The sequence below is a fragment of the Papio anubis genome, chromosome 7, assembly GCF_008728515.1.
Source record: "Papio anubis isolate 15944 chromosome 7, Panubis1.0, whole genome shotgun sequence".
Classification (NCBI taxonomy): Eukaryota; Metazoa; Chordata; class Mammalia; order Primates; family Cercopithecidae; genus Papio; species Papio anubis.
Window position 1 is genome coordinate 131,105,195 of NC_044982.1, and position 19,929 is coordinate 131,125,123.

The window sequence follows — 19,929 nt, forward strand, 5'->3', positions numbered from 1 at the left end:
CGGTTCTTTGCAGTCCCTTGGATGTCTCTCATCACCCCACACGGGACTCCTTTGCCTTAGGGTTGCTGGAGTGGAAAAGTTGGGGAGGCACTCGTGTAGTTGCAAGTCCTGGGCCATCTGGGCCTTTTCCACTCTCCCAGCTATATGTGGTGAAAAGGAATTGCTTAACTATGTAAACCGGCGTGGGAGAGTTGGCGCTGTGCTCTGTTTGTACAGCTGCTCCTGGGCCTCCGGCTCCGCTATCTTTCATGGCCCAGAAGTACCCATGAAAAGACAAAGGAAGGGTTTCTAGAGGCTGGAGGAGGTGAGAACTTGGCCAAGGAGGTGGGTTGTTCTCTGAGTTCCTGAGACCATTGATGGTCAGTCTTTTAAAAGAAAATGTATATTTATATTAAAAAATTGTAATACATGTTGAATTTCCATAGTTCAAAATTTAAAAATTACCAGAGGGTTTGCAATTGAAAACTTCCTTCTGCTGTTTTCCACACAGCCCCAGTTTCCTTCCTCATAGCCAGTCACTGTTACCAGTTTCTTGTGTAGCCAAGTAAATACATCTTTATCCCTCCTTACCTTCTTTTTATACACACAGAAGCTTGCCATGTCTACTAATCTGTCTCTTGCTTTTTCCTCACTTTCTTGTTCTTTTTTTCTCCCAGCTGCACAAGATACCATTGACTTGATGTAACTTATTTAACTAGTACCTAATTGGCCTTTAGTAGTATGCAATCTTTTGCTATTAAAGTGCTGCAATGAATAATCTCATTTATATGTCATTTTGCACACACGTGGGATAAAATGAGAGACGATAAGTTTCCGGTTCAAAGGAAATGTACATTGTCATTTTGATAGATACTACCAAATTGCCGTCCAGGAGCCTCATACCAGTTTATAGCCCCGCCAACAGTCGATGAGAATATGTTTCCTCACATTATACACACTGTGTTATTAAACCTTTTGATGTGGCTGCCTCGTAGCTGAAAAAATAATCTTGGTGTAATTTTTAGTGATGATCCAACCTTGAAAAAGGATAGAAAATGGCACAGTTTTGTTACTTTTGCCTTTGTGGTAATGAATCTGATGTGGTGTTTCCAACTTTTTGGAGTGGCAGAGGAATCGACTACCTGTACAAGTGAATAATTGTTAAAATATTAAGATGCAAATCCATATAATTCTTTGAAAACCAGACATCACATAGGTGGTGTGATATAGCCAAATGAATTATTAAAAACTGTGTCCTTTTTGGTTTTATTTATGATGGTGCTTCCTCTCTAATATTGTTATGACATATAGGACGTGGGATCAGAGAATCGTAGAAACATAACGCCAGCAACTTTAATGACTTCAGCAGTACTTGCCCCCAGGGACCTTCCACCTGAGTTGCTCTTTACCAGCTCTGTCTTGGTGCAGTTCTGCTGCCTTTGCCACATGCATGAGACACAAAGTCTGATCTGGAAAAGATGATACATGGATGCAAGCATCAGCGCACTTCAGAGTTGGGAGAACTTTGAAGGTCCTCTCCGCCGTGTTTCTTTTCTTCACTGGGAAGTCATGGAGAAGAACTTACATGTAGTACTTGCCTTGAACAAAAGGATAGGATTTTTATTTTAGATTCCATGACTACTGCAGGTGAATTAGGTATGGTTTCAGGAAGGGAAAGTTTCTTCTATGGGCTTTATATAGTGAGCTGGGTGTGTGGGGGTGCGGGAGCATGAAAATGGGAGAGGACTTTTGGGAAGATTTGCTAACACAGGCTCATGTTACATTATTTGTAAACATAATGTGAAGACATAGAGAAAAACATAGTATCACTTTACAAATAATAAAAAAAAAGGACTAAGTGTCTCAATACACACAAGGTCTGGTAGAGTCATACTCAGGCCATGCCACTGAAAGTTAGGATTGGCATAAATCCCTGCCAGCCATAAGCTGAGTGAAGGACTTGCATGCCAAGTTCTAAACATCACAATTCAGTCCAGATTCCCTTATCTAACATGCTAAGGTGCTAGCTAGGCCCCAATCCAGGTTAAACCAGGTCTGTTATTCAGTATCCTCATTCTTCCTGAGATTTCTGGGTGAATCAAAGGGTGCTGACCACACATGTAAATGTTCTTTGCTTTACTGAAAACTTTGGGCAGATGGTCTTGAGCCTCTTCTTCCCCTCTCTGACATCTCAGCAAACCTCCAGACCACTGGGGTAAATGCATCATCTCTCTCCACCATCCCTACTCCAGCTCCAGGTTTCCCTTAACTTTTGTTTACCTTTTTTTTTTTTTTTTTTTTTTAAATAGCTATATTAAGATATAATTCATATAGCATATAATTCATATAATTCAACTATTGAAAGTGTACAATTCAGTGGTATTAGTATGTTCACACAGTTGTACAACCATCACCACAGTCAATGTTAGAACATTTTCATCACCCCTAAAAAGAAATTCTATCCCCATTAGCAGTCACTCCTGGCCCCTTCCCCATATCCCTCCCTGTAGCAGCCCTGGGCTATCACTAATCTATTTTCTGTCTCCGTAGATTTGCTATTCCAGACTTTCATATAAATGTCAGTATGGGTTTGTGTGTGTGTGTGTGTCATATTGGCTTCTTTAGGATAATATTTTCAAAGTTCATCCATGTTGTGGCGTGTATCAGTATTTCATTCCTTTGAATGGCCAAATAATATTCCATTGTATGGATATGCCACATTTTGTTTACCCATTCACTGTTTGATGGACATTTAGATTGCTTCCACTTATTGGATACTGTGAATAATGCTGCTATAAACATTAATGTACAAGTTTTTATGTGGATATATGTTTTTTCTTTTTTTCTTTTCTCTTTTTTTTTTTGAGACGGAGTGTCACTCTTGTCACCCAGGCTGGAGTGCAATGGCGTGATCTTGGCTCACTGCAACCTCTGCCTCCTGGGTTCAAGTGATTCTCCTGCCTCAGCCTCCCAAGTAGCTGGGATTACAGGCACCCACTACCACACCCGGCTATTTTTTTTGTATTTTTGATAGAGACAGGGTTTCACCATGTTGGCCAGGCTGGTCTCAAACTCCTGACCTCAGGTAATCTGTCTGCCTCCCAAAGTGCTGGGATTATAGGTGTGAGCCACTGTGCCTGGTCCCTTGTTTTTATTTCTCTTAGCTATATACCAAGGAGTAAAATTGCCAGGTCGTACCGTAACTCTGTGTAACATTTTGAGGAACTGGCAAACTGTTTTCTAAAGTAGCTGCACCATTTTACATTCCTACTAGCAATGTATAAGGGGTCTAATTCCTCTAAACTCTCCTCAATACTTGTTATTACCTGTCTTTTTGGTTATAGCTAGCCTAATGGATGCGGAGTCGTATCGCATTATGGTTTTAATTTGCATTTCCCTAATGACTAATGATGTTGAATATGTTTTCGTATGCTTATTGGGTTTTGTATATTGTTCAGATCCTTTCCCCATTATTATTATTATTATTTTTTTTGAGATGGAGTCTTGCTCTGTCACCCAAGCTGGAGTGCAGTGGTCCCATCTTGGCTCACTGCAACCTCTGCCTCCGGAGTTCAAGCAATTCTCTTGCCTCAGCATCCCAAATAGCTGGGATCACAGGTGTGCGCCACCACGCCTGGCTGATTTTTGTATTTTTAGTAGAAATGGGGTTTTAGCATGTTGGCCAAGCTGGCCTTGAACTTCTGACCACAAATGATCCGCCCACCTGGGCCTCTTGAAGTGCAGAGATTATTGGCATGACCCACCGCGCCTGGCCCCCATTTTTAAAATGGGATTTTAAATTTTTTTATTACTGAGTTAAAGAATCATTTATATATTCTGGATATGAGTCCTTTATTAGATATATGACTTGTATTTCCTCTCATTCTAACGGTTGTCTTTTGACTTTCTTGGTGGCATCATTTGCAGCACAAAAGTTTTAAATTTTGAAGAAGCTTAATTTATCTGTTCGTTCTTGTGTCACTTGTACTTTTGGTGTTGTAGCTAAGTAGCCTTTGCCTAACCCACGGTCACAAATATTTGTTCCTGTGTTTAAAGAGTTTTATAGTTTTAGATCCTACATTTGGGCCTATGATCCATTTAAGCTAATTTTTGCGTAAGGTATGAGGAAGAGGTCTAACTTCATTCTTTTTCATGCGGATATCCAATTGTCGTGGCACCATTTGTCAAAGGCTATTCTTTCCCCCATTGAATTGTCTTGGCACTCTTGTTGAAAAGCAGTTGGCTGTAAATGTAGGGGTTTATTTCTGAACTCCCAATTCTGTTTCATTGATTTCTATGCCTACCCTCATGCCAGTACTGCCCTGTCTTGATAACTGTAACTTTGTCTCACATGTTAATGGGAGAGTTCGGGCAGAAATGGGCAATCTAGACTTTTGCTTTCCCTGGTCTGACCCGTTACTGGATTCTTTAGATCCTTCCTCAAGTTTTCAACCACACTTCATTTCTTCTCTGTATATCTTTGTGACATGTCCCCTTGCTGGTTTCGTTAGGAGATGATATCCTGATAGACCTGAGAAATCCCAGCTGTCTGACTCCTTAGTTTTCTCCTAGCAATGCCAGCTAACTTCATTCTAACTCAGTTGCTTGGCTCTGATGGGCTTTCTCTGTTGTATAGAATTAAACATTTGGGCCATGAAATGATGCTCTGGTTCCTGAAACTCTCTAACTGGTTAGGTTCAGCAGAATAAGCTTACTATACTACTAAGAGATGTAAAGATCTTTCCATAAAGTCTATACAAGTGAGCAATTCTAGCAGATACTTCTCCCACGTGGGCTGTGATACAGACTTTCAAAGCCTAACCTTGTCCTCCCTGGGCCTTTCTTTTACTGCAGGCATCTGTAGCATTGTGTTGTAGGCATAAGATTTGCTGATATTGGCATCTTTGTAGTAGTGGAGAAATGGAGGACAGGCAAGAGATCTGCCTGGAGAGGTGGAACGCTGGGCAGGACAAGTGTTAACTCACTTCTTTAACATCACTTCAAATTGCTAAACCGAAGAATACAAAGCCCCTGTGACCTCTGGAATCAACAATAACCACCCTGAGACTGTCATTCCTTTCTGTTGTGAATTGTGTGCAGCATACCTAGAGCTTACACTATGAACTGTATCCGAATTTAAGCTAATTTAAATTTCTCTTTTCTGTTGGACATGAAAAAACCTGTACTCCGAAGCTGCCCTTCCTCAAGAGCTTCTATGAAAGAGCCTGGGCCGGGCGCGGTGGTTCACGCCTGTAATCCCAGCACTTGGGGAGGCCGAGGCGGGCGGATCACAAGGTCAGGAGATCGCGACCATCCTGGTTAACATGGTGAAACCCCGTCTGTACTAAAAATACAAAAAAATTAGCCGGGCGTGGTGGCGGGCACCTGTAGTCCCAGCTACTCGGGAGGCTGAGGGAGGAGAATGGTGTGATCAAGGCGGAGCTTACAGTGAGCCAAGATCGCGCCACTGCACTCCAGCCTGGGCCAAAGAGTGAGACTCCGTCTAAAAAAAAAGACCCTGCCCATGGTTGGGGCAAGGAAGTGGGCATGTCAGAAAGCGAGGGTTATGAAGACAGGTTCTGGATTCAGTCTGCCTGAATGTAACTCCTCCTAAGTGATCTTGGACAAGTTACTTAAACTATCCAAGTGTCAGTTTCCTCATATTTAAGATGGTGATAAGAATAGCACCCACCTTCTGGAATTGTTAAAAGGTTGAAATCTCATGTAAGGATCTTAACACAGGCAAGGGCTGGCAGACTTTTTCTTTCTAAAAAGAGCCAGAGAGTCAACATTTTATTCTTTGTGACACCGTAGGCTTTGGGGTTTCCGTTGCAGCCACTTGGGCCCTGCTGTTGTAGCTTGAAAGCAGCCACAGACAATGTGCAAATGGACGGGCGTGGCTATGTTCCAATAACACTGCACTTTTCAAAACAGGTGGAAGGCTGGGTTGGACCTGCAGGCTGCTGTTTGCCGACCCCTGGCTCAGCACAGGGCCTGGCTGAGTGGGCACAATGGGTTTTTCATAAATGCCAGCTGTTCTCCCAGCTTGGGGACAGCTCCTTGACACCGGTCTCCTTGTTCATTTGCTCTGTGTTTTTAACAGAATGTCGAGGTCTTGGCCAGCAGGAGCAACACTTCAGAGCAAGACCAGGCAGGGACCGAAATGCGCGTGAAGCTCCTGCAGGAGGAGAACGAGAAGCTGCAGGGAAGAAGCGAAGAGCTGGAGCAGAGAGTTGCTCAGCTTCAAAGGCAGATCGAGGACCTGAAAGGCGATGAAGCCACGGCGAAGGAAACGCTGAAGAAGTACGAGGTGAGGCTCGCTGGGCCCAGGCCCAGCTTTGGCAGCTGCTGCTCCTTCTTTCCTGTGTAATTGATTTCAAAAGTGGGGAAGGGATTTATTGTCATAATTTAGTTGGAAAGGTCAAGGCAATAGTGAATACATCCTCTCTGTAAGCCATTTCTTTGTTACCCCGGAAGTGGCATGACAGGGAGGCCTGGGAATAGGGAGGGTGAGGTCAGGTGGGAACACGGGTCTAGGCACAGGAATCCCCATGCACCCAGATACCAGACACATCCAGCCTTCCACGGCTTCGCACAAGCCTCTACCTGAAAATGCTGTCTTAACACCACCATTAGACTGATTCTCACTCAAGACTATGTATTCTTTTTTAACTCATAGTTGATGTTTTTGAAATGACACTGATTTTAACAAGCCAGTGACCTGGTTGGCCAGACCTCTAGCAGTGGGAAGCTGGGAGTGAGAGTTGACACACATTCAGCAGTAGGAAGGGCAGCTGACAGTGAAGGAGGAGATACACGTGGTCACTGCCTTCGTCTGTCCTGTGCTGCTGGAATACCACATTGGGGTAATTAAGGAAAAATAGAAATGTATTTCTCACAATTCTGGAGATGGGGAGGCTAATATTAAGATACCAGCCTCTAGCGAGGGCTGTCCTTCTGTGTCACAGTGTGAATGGCATCACATGGCAGAAGGGCAGAGGTGGAGTGGGGAACTGACTGGCCAAAGGGGGCCACACTTGTCCGTTGACCAGGAACCTACTCCTGTCATGACAGCTTGAGCCCATTCAGAAGGGCAGAGCCCTCATGGCCTCATCACCCCGTAAAGGTTCTACCTTTTCATACCATTACAATGGTAATTAAACCTCCAACATATACATATGCTTTTTGGGGGACGCATTCAAACCATGGCAGTCATCCATCAGGACCACCTGGGTACCTTTTATAAAACTGTGTGTGTGGGGTCCATTCAATACCTGCTGTTTTCAGATCTCCAAGAATAAGACCGGATATTTGTATTTAAAAATAAAAAAAATTACCCCAGCTGGGCATGGTGGCTCATGCCTGTAATTCCAGCTACTTGGGAGACTGAGAGGTGGGAGGGAGGATCACTTGAGCCCAGGAGTTCATGACCAGCCTGAGCAATATAATGAGACCCTGTCTCTAAAAAATAAAAAATCACTCGAGATAATGTGGATGTTCACACCTGGCTAAGAACTGGAACTGCAGACAGGCACACACATCCAAGAACACAGCTGTCGTGTGCCGCCTTGGGTCCGTGACAGGCGCGTTGTGACTGTAGCCACTGCCACGTCATGGGTGTCTTCGGTGTTCATTTAATTCCACTGAGTCAGTTTCATAGGTACAGCATACATCTAAGTGCACACTGACCCAGTGTTTCGTTGTAGGGAGAAATACGACAATTAGAGGAGGCCCTTGTGCAGGCCAGAAGGGAAGAAAAAGAAGCTGTGTCAGCCAGGAGGGCCCTAGAGAATGAACTGGAGGCTGCTCAGGTAAACACCAAGGGCTGTTGTCGTTACTCCCTCAAGAAGAATGCACAGAGACGCAATTCTGGATGGGTGTGCTGAGACTGTCCTTGGCCCTTTCTTTCCAGGTAGCTCCCTTTCACCCATAATAACCACTCAGTCATTTGAAGTATCTGTCTAGACCAGCAGTTCCCAACTGAGGGGTTTTGGTCATGCCTGAAGACAGTTTTGGTTGTCACAACTGGGGAGATGCTACCGGTGTCTCGTGGGTGGAAAACAGGGATAGGGATGCTATTAAATATCCTATGAAGCACAGGACAGCGCCCAGTACAAAGAATGATCGGGTCCCAAATGTCAGTAATGCCAAGGCGGAGAGACCTCGGTTTAGACGTGAAAGAGCTTGATAGCTTTCCAAAGATAAAATACAAGTTGTGTGAGAAGGCTGGCAGGACTGGCCCCCGAGGCGGTGTGGAGTCTGCTTTCTGGCAGAAGGCAATTTCCCTTTTCCTCTGGGCAAATGCACGCTATAGAGCACAGTCCTTCGGGATGGCTATTCCGAGAGGCAGGCGGAGGTCATTTCCTTGAAACTGGATAGCTATCGCCATTCCACATCAGTAGGTTTTTAGAACATTAGATTTTCCCATTTGAAGTACCTTCTCAAGACAGGCCTGTCCTGCCGTTCTGATTGACTTTGCACAGTGACCTCAGGGTGATGGAGGTGTGTCCTCCTCCTGTTGGCTCTCGGGATGCTGCTTAAGTATCTCAGGTGGGTTTCTGAGGAGGTGGAAGCCAGTGTTTTTGAGAGTTGTCTAAGAGGAAGGTTGTTAAAGTTTTCCATTCAGGACCCACTTGTAGTCAGGGATAGGTGAAATGGGGGCATTAAAAGTGTTAAGAGCCGAGTCAGGTTCAGATTTGTAAATGCCTAGTTGCAGCTTTCCTGAAGAATATTCAGCCTCATCTCCTAGAGTATAGAGGAGAGGAAGGATCCCCACAGGTCAGCCTAGCTTAGGGACTCTCCCCCAGAATCAGAAGTCTGTGCCTTCTCCTCCTCTTGGGACAAAACTTGTGTTTGCATATAGTAAAGTCCCAATTCAATGTCTGACTGCCTTCACTTTGGATTTTTTTTTATTTCTTTAAATCTAGATCTTCATTACAAAATCTTGTGGGGTTGATTTTGTGTGGATGGCACTTGTGCTGTGCTGCTGTTTAAAGCTTAGGTTGGTTCCTGTTACCCAAGCCAGCTGCCAGAGTGTGGGGCTTAAATTTGTGGGCTGGTTGGGGGGCAGGAAGAAAGGAAACACATTTGTGCTCTATAGGAATAAACATCTGGACCTTCTGGGTATGTCCACGCCAAGTCCCAGGTGCAGCTGTGGATCTCTCAGAACTTTTCCTTTGGTCAAATAGGAACTTTTCACACATATGGAAGTTGTTCCCCAGTTGGGAATCTGCACTCAGAGTGAATTCCGTGCACAGAACAGATGATGGCCTTGGGGCCTGAAGATGTTAATGTAATCCCCACCCACTCCCACCTCCGGATCTCTAGCCTCGCCTTGGAAATTACCCCTGACATGTTACTTTTGTTGAGGCCCGTTTTCCCAGTGGTGTGGGGATGGTGAGAGTGCTTCGTGCAGTGTGTGGTCGTGTTAGCCACTGGCAGTGCAGCTGGCGAGAATTAAAAATGGGCCTGACAGTTGCACTGTCTTTAGCTGAATTATCTGGTCTTAAAAGCAATGCCATGAAAAAAGCACTATCACTCTAAAATACTTTGTTTCCTTTAAAATTGGAAACCAGATAGTCAGCTCCTTTTGTTTGGTTGCTCTTTCTGTGTACACTCTCGTCCTTGAAGCTGGCAGCCCAAAGGGACCTTGGCCCTTGAGGAAAGAAAAAAGTAACTGGGATTTTTCTCAGTCTTTGTGCTATTAGTCTATTGCATCTTCATGTATGATAAATAGATTTGTTTACATAGTAGCCGAAGACCCTGGTAAATTTATGTCTGATTTCCCATGACTCAGTTAAAAAGTAGCAGAGGGTCATAAAGATGCCGTTCTTGGGTTGCTCAGTGCCCTACTGCTTGCTTCAGGACTGTGTTGCTGTCTAGGGCTACTTAAGGCAAGGCATCTGTGATTCTATTTAAAAGTGCCTTCTGCAGATGGGGAAATAAAGGAACCTTTGCTGGAGAAACCACAGTTCTTTCCTTCAGGAAGGGCTAACAGTGCATACGTTATTCCTAGGGCTTTCCCTGCCACCCCATTGGACTTTTGAGTATTGAGACAACCAAGGAAAAAGGGCCCAAGGCTTCTGCTATTGCAGCCCACAGACACTGAGTGGCAGGGACTCCACGAAGACCAGCTTCCTTCTCGTTAAGCTGCCCCATTCCTTGACACCTGTAGGCTTCCCTGCTACTTGGTTGTTGTTAATATGAGCTAATTGAGACCTCAGTCATAGGGTAAAAGTCTGCATCGGTTTACGGATAATGGTCCCCAAGCTCAAGGACGCTCACCCTATGTCTACCACTGTTGTGTCTCGGATTCCCCAATCTGATATATTTTCCCTAAATTTTCATCTCATGATTCATTGATGAGCTTGTATTGCTGGCCTTGGAAATAGAATCGCTGTGGCTACAGAGCATTTCACTCCTGACACCATGCACATGAAGGGTCAGAAGAATGCAAAGTTGCTAAGTTTGCTTCTTTTCGTGTGAATTTGGGACGTTTTCTCAGCAGTGACTTATTGGAACATATTTCTTGAATTACGGAGGAAGCAGACTGTTGTTCTAAACAGTGTTTCTCAACCTCAGTACATATTAGAATTATCTGGGGAGTTTTCAAATGCAAATGATTGTGAACTCCATGCTGAGAAAAATTGTGATTCCATCAGAAAAAGCTAGAATCTACATTTTAAGTACGGGCATCCCATCCTCGCTTGGTGATTCTAACATAAGAAGCCTTGGGATCGCTTTTGGGGATAGGCATTCATTTTTAACAGCTAAGTGTTTATCATATGCCTAATAGTGAACATACCCAGATAGACAGAAAATCTCTCCCTTGCCTTTACAGAGCTTACTACCTTGCAAGAGGCAAGCCTACAAGAAATAATTTAAAAATAATGTAGCAAATCTGTTCTTCTAGGCAATGTGTGTGTGTTGGGGTGGGGGGTGCTGGCAGGCCCTGGGCCCAGAATGGTGAGTCTGTGGTGTCTCTCATGGTTCAGGAGAAGGAGCCAGGCAGCCCTGCCTGAGCCAAGAGTGGAGCAGAAATGCATGGATGAACCACATGGAGGCTGAGTAGAGCTGGGTTGGCTTGTCTGCTGCCTGGAGCCCTTGGGATTGGGGTCTAAAAGGAGGAGAAAGAGAGGCTGGGGGATTCCTAGAGGGAGGGGGATGAGTTGGATCCTGAAGATTCTATAGGAAGCCATTGGGGGCCCTCTGTATTTGTTGTTTTCATGAATTGACATTTTTTGGGACACGTGTTTTGAGGGTTTTGTCCCATACCATACTTCACTGGTTCTATAACTCCTCCTCACCCTTTACCCCAACACTGCTAAATCATCGATCAACAGAAACCCCAGGTTTGACTCTGCTTCTGCTGGGTGCCCAGCGGCAGCTGTGCTGGAGCCCACTCCTGCTAATTCCCCCAACACTGAACTTCTGATTACCTTTCTTTTTGCCACCATCTTTTCCCTAACAGCTTTTGTTAATCTTGGTTCTCTTGGCTGCTTCTCAAAGTGCAGCCAGCCCAGCAGAGACCAGGGACCGGAAGGCCGCCACGGGTAGTGTTTTAGCCCCATGTCACGTGGCTGGCAGAGCAGATCTGTTCCTATGCTCTGCAAACCAGGAGAGTCCGAAGTGATTTGGAATGTTTTCAAGATCCTGAGTTACTGCCTGTGGCAGCAGCTTGTAAACTGTTAAGCGCTGTACAAATATAAACCATTGTTCTTGTGCAGTCACTGCAGGGACACAAGACCGGGTAGGCCCTGAGCTGTTCCTGTAGTGGCCTACAGTCAGCCCTCAGTGCCTGACAACGTTTTCGAGATGATTCAGTCTGTGTTTGAGTCAGGTTGCTCTGTTTCGAGCTGTGCCTCTTCTTCTTATCCTGATACCTATGGCCCTAATGCTTAGCCATTTAAAGAAACCACCATAACCTTCCTATAATATTTTAGGATTTTATTTTGGAATTGCATGTTGTTTACGTAAAGAACATAAGTCTGTGTGACTTTGTGAGATGAGAGCCTCAGGGGAACTGAGGGGAGTATTGCACTCAGATGGTTGTATTTTATGGTAGGCACTAGTATTTGGTGCTGATTCAATAAATAACCACCTACCTGACTAGTATTTTATCTGACTAGTGTCTCTTCCATTTAACACTTTCTGTTCATCAAGTTCATCAACCTGTGCGTTTCCAAATTCCTTTTTGCCTGTGTCTGAGTCCAATTCATGGATTCTGTTGATGACAACTGCCTTTACCCAAGTGGACCTTTGTTCTGTGGGGTAGTGTTCTCTTCGTGATTCATTTTTAGTTATTCTAACTGTAACAACCATCTGCATAGCACAGTAAATACTGGAATATTAGGTGTGATGCTGCGTGTCACAGGACATAAATTGCCAAGTAGGTTTAGGTTGTTGTAATATACAACTTGACCTCGATTTTCAAGCATGAACATTCAGGTTTTCAGACACTATCCTGAATGCCCACCACCAGCAGCCTTGGCCATGTATTTCTGTAGCACATTGTTTGTCTGCCCCTTCATTCCTGTGGATGTTTTTGGGTAAGTCAACTTTCCTTTTTGGTCCCTGAATTTCAGAACCAACAATGTCCTTCTGTCTCTGTGGCGGCTTTATTTTGATCTTCTTCCTCATCACGGATTTAACAGATCTGATTGCTTTGCAGTGTGACTGTGAAGTTCCCTGTGGTACCCGTTCCTGTGGCTATCTGGTTGGTAGGTGACAGCACTGTCCTTTCCCTGCCATTTGCAGAGAAATCTGAGTCGGACCACCCAGGAGCAGAAGCAGTTGTCTGAGAAGCTCAAAGAGGAGAGTGAGCAGAAGGAGCAGCTAAGAAGGTTGAAGAACGAGATGGAGAATGAGCGGTGGCACCTGGGCAAGACCATTGAGAAACTGCAGAAGGAGGTGAGGGGCTGGAGGAGGAAAGAGGATGTAGGGCCAGATGCCTTTGCTGGACCCAGTCCCCTCTGAGGGTCTGGTGAAAGCCTGGGAAACCTGCGGTAGGTCTAAACCCTAAAGTGTCAGGGATTTGCAGATCCCCAGAGGCAGCTCTTTCGATTTGTTGAAGAGATACAGAGAAACTGGTCTAGAAAACATGAATGCCGGTCTCCTCTGGATTCTGGGCACCAGAATCACCTCTTAACAGTTAGTAGAAGCAGCCTGTGTGTCAGTGCATATGGAACCAATGTTAACTGGATCAGAATGGATGTCTCTGTGCAGATTCTCTGCATCTCCATCTCTATTACTTGTCCAGGAGTGTGAAAGCAGCTTCAAAGCTCGGTAGCTGCTGCTCTTTCTCCTCCTCTCTGCCCCACCATGCCCAGAATGGGAAAGGCACCAAGCTGGCAGGCTTTCTGTATTCCGGGAGCTGACATGAGTGTCTGCTGTTTTCTGATGCGTACTGTGTACCAGACACTTTACTATTTTGTTTCTAACTAGAATTTTACCTGTATCTGCTGATAAAGTTCTATCTGTATCTGCGGATACTAATTCTGACAACAACCCTGTAAGGTAGATATGATTTCAGTGTTTCCAGTGCGGACACGGCCAGGGCCCAGAGAGGTTAATGAGATGCCCCGGTCACGTACTGGTAAGTGGCACAGCAGGCATAGGACCCTGAGGCTGTGTGCCTGGCTCCAAAGGACGTACCTGCTCACTCCTCCATGCTGCTGCCAAGTTACAGGTGCCCACACCTGGCTGGCTCAGGATCAGGCACTGGGCTGTCTCTGAAGGGGCCGTAGAAGAAAGGGAGAAGAGGAGATGTGCTGTGTGTTGAAAGGGGACCCGGACCCTGGTCTCAGATAGAGCATCCCAGGGTGGGCTCCCTCCCGTGTCACTTCTTCCAGATGGCAGACATTGTTGAGGCCTCCCGTACATCGACCCTGGAGCTCCAGAACCAGCTGGATGAGTACAAGGAGAAAAATCGCAGGGAGCTCGCAGAAATGCAAAGACAGTTGAAGGAGAAAACCCTGGAGGCAGAAAAGTCCCGACTGACAGCCATGAAAATGCAGGATGAGGTAATGGCTGGCCAGATAAGTTCTTCCTTTATCGCTTATCAAAGTATCCTTTGCCCTGAAACTCTTCTGTGAGGGACCTGGTGGTAGATTCGTGAGACAGCTTTTGTGCTTGACTCTTCGTTCTTCACCTTCTGGATGGTTCTGTGAGCAAATGGCATTCTGGAGCACAAAGGACCCACTGATGGACTGTGAGGCTAAATGGACACAGCTTTAACCTGACCATTTTCTTGATGAATCTACAATTTTTTGCCTAACATGTTTAGCTGCCATTTATGGAGCAGCCGTGATGTGCCCAGCTGCAACCAGATGATTTATTTATGTGCTTTCATGTTTTAATTTAATCCTAGAGTAGGGATTACAGTAACTGACTGTTTTTTTGGCCATTCATTTATGAAAATACAGACTTTTATTGGGATGAGGGTAGCAGACAAGAGTTTCACAACAATAATGGTGAATAAAAGAAATCCTCAGGAATTTATGAGTCCTGAAATGATTAAAACATTGGTTTTATATTTAAGAAGGATCGAGCAAAGAAACCCAAATGTTAGCTCCCTTCAGGCTTGGCCTCTCAAGAACTGAGAAAAAGAAAGGGGATGTTTTTGATTGTTTTAATGGAAAGCTGGAGGCTTCAAAATGTAAGCACAGCCTATGCTGATTTCCAGCTATAATATCTCTTGCCAGCTGGGTCACCTTGAGCAACTTACCCCAGCTTTCTGAGCATATGTTTCTACCTCTTTAAAAATACACCACATTTTAGTGACTTAATAATTAAATGAGATAATACTGTGTAGCAGCGAGTCTGTACATCTCAGACACTTCATAAATATTAATTTCCTTTTCTTTAATTTTAAGGCTTATTGTTTTTCATGAACAGTGCCAAGAGCACCAAGATTCCACAGGAAAACATTTTTTTTTTCTTTAAAAAACAAACTTTAATTTCTTTGATGATCAAAGAAACGTCACCCACGAGTCAGTGCTGAAACTGTGTAAAAGAACAATAGATATTTATTGCAGACTTCTAGAACACTCTTGAAAGGACCTTGATAACAGATCCCTTTTGGCTCAGGGTTATATGATACAGGACTCCAAGTAAGAACTGAAATTAGCCCACTGACATCACAGTTCTCTTTGGCATTAAAAAAAAAAAATCACGTTCATTACTACAGCACAGAGGCAGAAGGATTCAGATATCTGCCAGAACGCCAACAAGCACCTGGTCTGATTTGACTTCAAAAGATCACCGTGTCACAATGACCCCTGAAAAGTACTTCCCATTGCGTTTTATGTAATGATTTTTATGATAGAATCCTTGGGTTGGAAGGAAATGTAGAGATCCTCTAGTTAGATAAGGAAACTGAGGTCCAGAGAGAATAGTTAAGGCCACATGGAGACCGGTGTTGTTTATAAAAGAGCAGTCATTCCAAAATAAAAGGATTCCTTGCAAGGAAAATAAAGATGGCCCTTCCTGGATTTTTCTCACTGATGCAGCCCTGTGAGACACTGTTTTCATGCGAGCAACAGACGTGGACACCTCATCATTCTGCAGGGAAACTACAGTGAGATACCACCCTTGACTAAGATGCTAGAGTGATGGAGTTGTTGAAAGCAAAAGTGAATTGACAAGCCAAGGTCACTCTGGATCCTTAAAAAACTCAAGCTCCACTCTGTTCACTGCCCCTCTTCTTGTGTTTTGATTGAGCTGAGTTGAAGATCTTGGTTTAAAAAAAAAAAACCCAAAAACCCAAAAGCGACAGGGGTCCATTCTAAGTGCTGTAATAGTTGCTGCCTTTGCTTTGAGAGAAATAGACATTTTTCACCCATTCTACCTTCCGATAAGCTTGATCTTTAGAGAATCAAGACTTAGTGATTACTACTGTTCAGTTTATTTTCTAAATCCTTTTTAGCAAAGTGTGATTTCAACTACTTAAAGGTAGCACTAGGAAGTTCAAAAGTTGTTTGCTTACTTATGATTCAGGATACATTGTTCACAGACACCACGCTAGTTATTCTCTTCTGCCGGCTCCCGTCAAGGACTCTGAGTATGACGGGGCCCTTACCAGGTGTTAGGAGGGACCTGCTGGGTGTGGAAGGTGGAGCTGTGCTGAGCAGTGGAGGAGGGCATGCCGGGTATTGGGAAGGGGGACAGGAAGGAAACGCAGGCTGCACATTTGCCTGTCATTCTTTCTGACCCTCATACCCATGTTCTGTTTTGGTATCATCTCATTTGATTCTCATAATAGCTTTAGAAGGCTGGTTTTATAATTATCCCAATTTTGCGAACCAGGAAACTGAGTCATAGAGCATTTTTTTTTGTTGTTTTGTTTTTGTTTTTTTAAATGCTCTGGAATATAGCACACCCTCTGTATCCAGAGAATGTCCCATCACTCTTTTTCCATGGGGTGATTTTCATTCTGTGCTTTCATGTACTTTCTGTCATGGTAACCACCAAAACTAGATGCGGGTCTTCATCTGGAGATGCCGTCTTCAAGGCTAGGCTATTCTCAGAAATGCCCGGTGCTGCTGTCAGCCTCCCAGAGAAGAACACATTTCCTCAAGTTTTCTCACGGGTTTTCCGAAGCTGTCCTCAACTACTGGGGCTTTCCAACTCTCCTGTGACAGACACCGCAGAAGGGTGGCATTCTGTAGTGGAGTTTGCCATTCGCTTTCATATACTCTGAAGGAAACAGACTCCCTGGTGTATTCTATTCCTGAGACCGTAACTCTACTCAATACTGGTACCAACTCCAAGAGGGTAGGACACTTAGAACAAAGCAGACAGCCTGGGGCTTCACCATATCAGCCCACACAGATGTTTAAGGGAGACCTACTGTGTGCTGAGCTGGCTGATCTCCCCAGGGAGCTTCCAGAGTTCAAGACACAGACTGGCCCTTGTGAATCACGCTGTTTTGTCTGTTGCACTTTATTCAAAGCTATTAGTTGAGTGCCATCTTGTGGATGGAAAAAAGTCGACATTGTAAATTAAGAGCTAATCATTTTCTTCTACAAAGCAGTGGCTTTCCCTAATGTGCCTGTGTATATTGTTAGGTTTTGTGCCAGTAGGTTGCTTTGCGGTCATTAATTCAGTTGTGTGTTCTTTTTTACTGACTTGAAACCTCTTTTGAGGTGACAGTGATACCTGTAGACAACAAATTACCCCCTGGGAAACATGTATTTAGTTAAGGGGCTCTCGAGAATTTTTAACACGACCTAGTAAAACCTACATTTAGCGTTCAGCCAGGCATGGTGGCTCACACCTGCAATCCCAGTACTTTGGGAGACCGAGGTGGGCATCACCTGAGGTCAGGAGTCCGAGACCAGCCAGGTCACCACAGTGAAACTCCATCTCTACTAAAAATACAAACATTAGCTCAGTGTGGTGGCAGGCACCTGTAATCCCAGCTACTTGGGAGGCTGAGGCAGGAGAATTGTTTGAACCCAGGAGATGGAGGCTGCAGTTAGCCAAGATCGCACCACTGCACTCTAGCCTGTGCAACAAAGCAAGACACCATCTCACAAAACAAAAACAAAAATGAAACCTACATCTTGCAACCCAGGAATACACGCATCTGCACAAATATATGAATATCTAGTACAAAAGATTTGCAAATCAGTATTTGCTAATACTCTGCTATTTTTTCTGTTCTATTTAATTAAAAAATACTGGTCAACATCTACCAAATGGAATTTGTAACCTAATAGGTTGCTGCCTGTAGCTGGAAAACCCCCTCTTTTTACAAAAAGGAAACTGAGGCCCAGAGTGAGGTAGGACTTGCTCAGGGTCTTCTGATCTCCCATATTATGGGGGGTCCAGCGGATCTTCCTTGTGGTGGAGTCAGCCTGTGCACTGTCTGTGGAGGTCTCTATGCTCTTGAGGCACCCCAGGAAACCATCCCAGCTGTCTCTCCTCCTAGATGCGCCTGATGGAGGAAGAGTTACGGGACTACCAGAGAGCTCAGGATGAAGCGCTCACAAAAAGGCAGCTTCTGGAGCAGACGCTGAAGGACCTGGAGTATGAGCTGGAAGCCAAGAGTCACCTCAAAGATGACCGCAGCAGACTGGTCAAGCAGATGGAGGTCTGTGGGCCGCACAGCGTGAGCTGGGGGACCTGTGGAGAGCGAGTCTGGGCCACGAGAGAAGCCTCCTCTTTGCTCTCAGCTCCGCCTGTGGGAAGTCTGGGGTTTTTATTCTCTCCCACAGCCGGGTGTAGTGAGGTCATTTCTTGATTGAAGGAAGGGGCCAGTCATTGAGAGACTCAGGACATTAGAGTTAGAAGGAATGATGGACACAATTTAGTCTAACGTTCTCATTGTCTTGAGAGGAAATAGAACAGATTCCTAGGGACGTAGGTGATTTTGCCTAAGGGCACTGATAGTTCCTTCCTTTTCTGTTTGTTCTTTGGAGCAGTGCTTTCAGCTAACTAGAAGGAACCAGACTGCTGCGTGTCCAGAGAGCAGCCTCCTAGGAATCGTCATCCTTCATTAGCCACACCGCATATTCCATTCTTGCTTCCTGTGTCTGGCCCATTTTCCCTTACGGGTTATTTGGCTTTGCCAGAGCTCGCAGCACACTGTGACTCAACTTACTGTGGTATACATAGTATGTACATAGTCCAAGACAGCGTATCAGAAAGTGCTGAATGCAGTCACCACATGGGGGTGATCTAGTCACAGGCTGAAAACACAACATATTAGAAAAATGTAAATGAAGTAACAGAATCTAAGTATGGACAGTTCACTGAGGTTGACAAGAAGAACCTTAGAATCACTCCATCTGAACTTTTAAAAAAGAATAATTCCTAGGAACAAAACTAACCCCCAGAAACACACACATACACATACAAGCCCCAGTAGAATTTAGAGAGAGGGAGAGACACTGAAAAAGTGGAATTGAGAGAGACACTAAAAAATAGCCTCAGACTTTTCAGAGAAGTTAAAATGGTCAAGATTTTGATAAAAGACAGTGCTCAAGGCCATGGAGAGATGGCTTAAATTCAGAATCAATGGAATTCCTGATTCAACTTTGCAAATAAACAGAAATAACTTTTAAAACCTCCAGGGGATTTAGTAGCCATTTATATCTAGGTAGTGTTGTTTCAGTCATTGAAGATTTTATTAGATAGGCCTCTTTTAGAGACTGGAATAACCTGATTACAGTTTCATTGCTCTTTTGTAGGACTGCTGTACATTTTGCTAATGTCCTGGTTCTGCTCTCTTTAGGGGTGGTAATTTTAAGTCAAGCTAAGGTCAACCCACTTAACTAGAAACTGATTATTCTAGGGCCTACAACAACCTGACTCAAAACAAGCTAAAGCCTCTTCAGGCAGTGGAGGAAGAACCTTTGGAGTAATGGCCCTGGCCTGGACCCCTAACACTCCTGCTCGGTTCTGTGCAGTATGGATTTTAGGCAAGAAGAGAGTCCTACAAAGAGGTGCTAAAATCCATAGTATATCCTGACTAAAGAGAACATTTCCTTTGGCCGACTTAGGTCTAGAAGGAGTGGCATAGCTAAGCTTCATTTGCCCATTTGCAATATTTAGCTATTTTCCCATTAATTACAAAATGAATGGCTCTTAAGACCCTGCTACCATGAGATGCACTTGAGGGGTATTTTGTCCCCTAAGAGGCAGCTAGCAGGACCATCTTGCTGTGACTACGTCTTGCCTGCTCCTTCACTAGCACTTAAAATTAATTTTCAAGACTCAAGAGCTCTCCCAACGATGGCCATTTTCTCAGGTGGCTGTTGGATGTAAATGCAGCTCTTGTGATGTCTGTCTCACTATAGTGAGACTGGTCTTGGAGGCATCAGGAACCACTGAATAAACAGGAGGCTTCGGTGCATGGCCCAGCTTTGATCCAAGTTAGCCTTTGAGATGCTTGGCTCCCGGGAGAGGGCTTTCTGGCTTCCCCGTAGGTTTTGATCACTACCAGGG

General features: G+C 44.6%; 1 protein-coding gene across 3 annotated transcripts in view; it reads left to right on the forward strand.

Moving 5' to 3' along the window:
- Nucleotides 1-19,929, forward strand: part of CGNL1 (cingulin like 1) — a 118,636-nt gene that overhangs the window by 80,140 nt on the left and 18,567 nt on the right. The window contains exons 9-13 of one of the 3 annotated variants that reach the window (XM_009210262.4): nucleotides 6,083-6,289; nucleotides 7,686-7,790; nucleotides 12,736-12,888; nucleotides 13,830-14,000; nucleotides 17,912-18,073. In XM_009210262.4, the coding sequence (XP_009208526.2) occupies nucleotides 6,083-6,289; nucleotides 7,686-7,790; nucleotides 12,736-12,888; nucleotides 13,830-14,000; nucleotides 17,912-18,073 (798 nt within the window). The remainder of the gene's footprint in view (nucleotides 1-6,082; nucleotides 6,290-7,685; nucleotides 7,791-12,735; nucleotides 12,889-13,829; nucleotides 14,001-17,911; nucleotides 18,074-19,929) is intronic. The other 2 variants (XM_009210264.4, XM_009210263.4) reach the window with 2 other exon arrangements.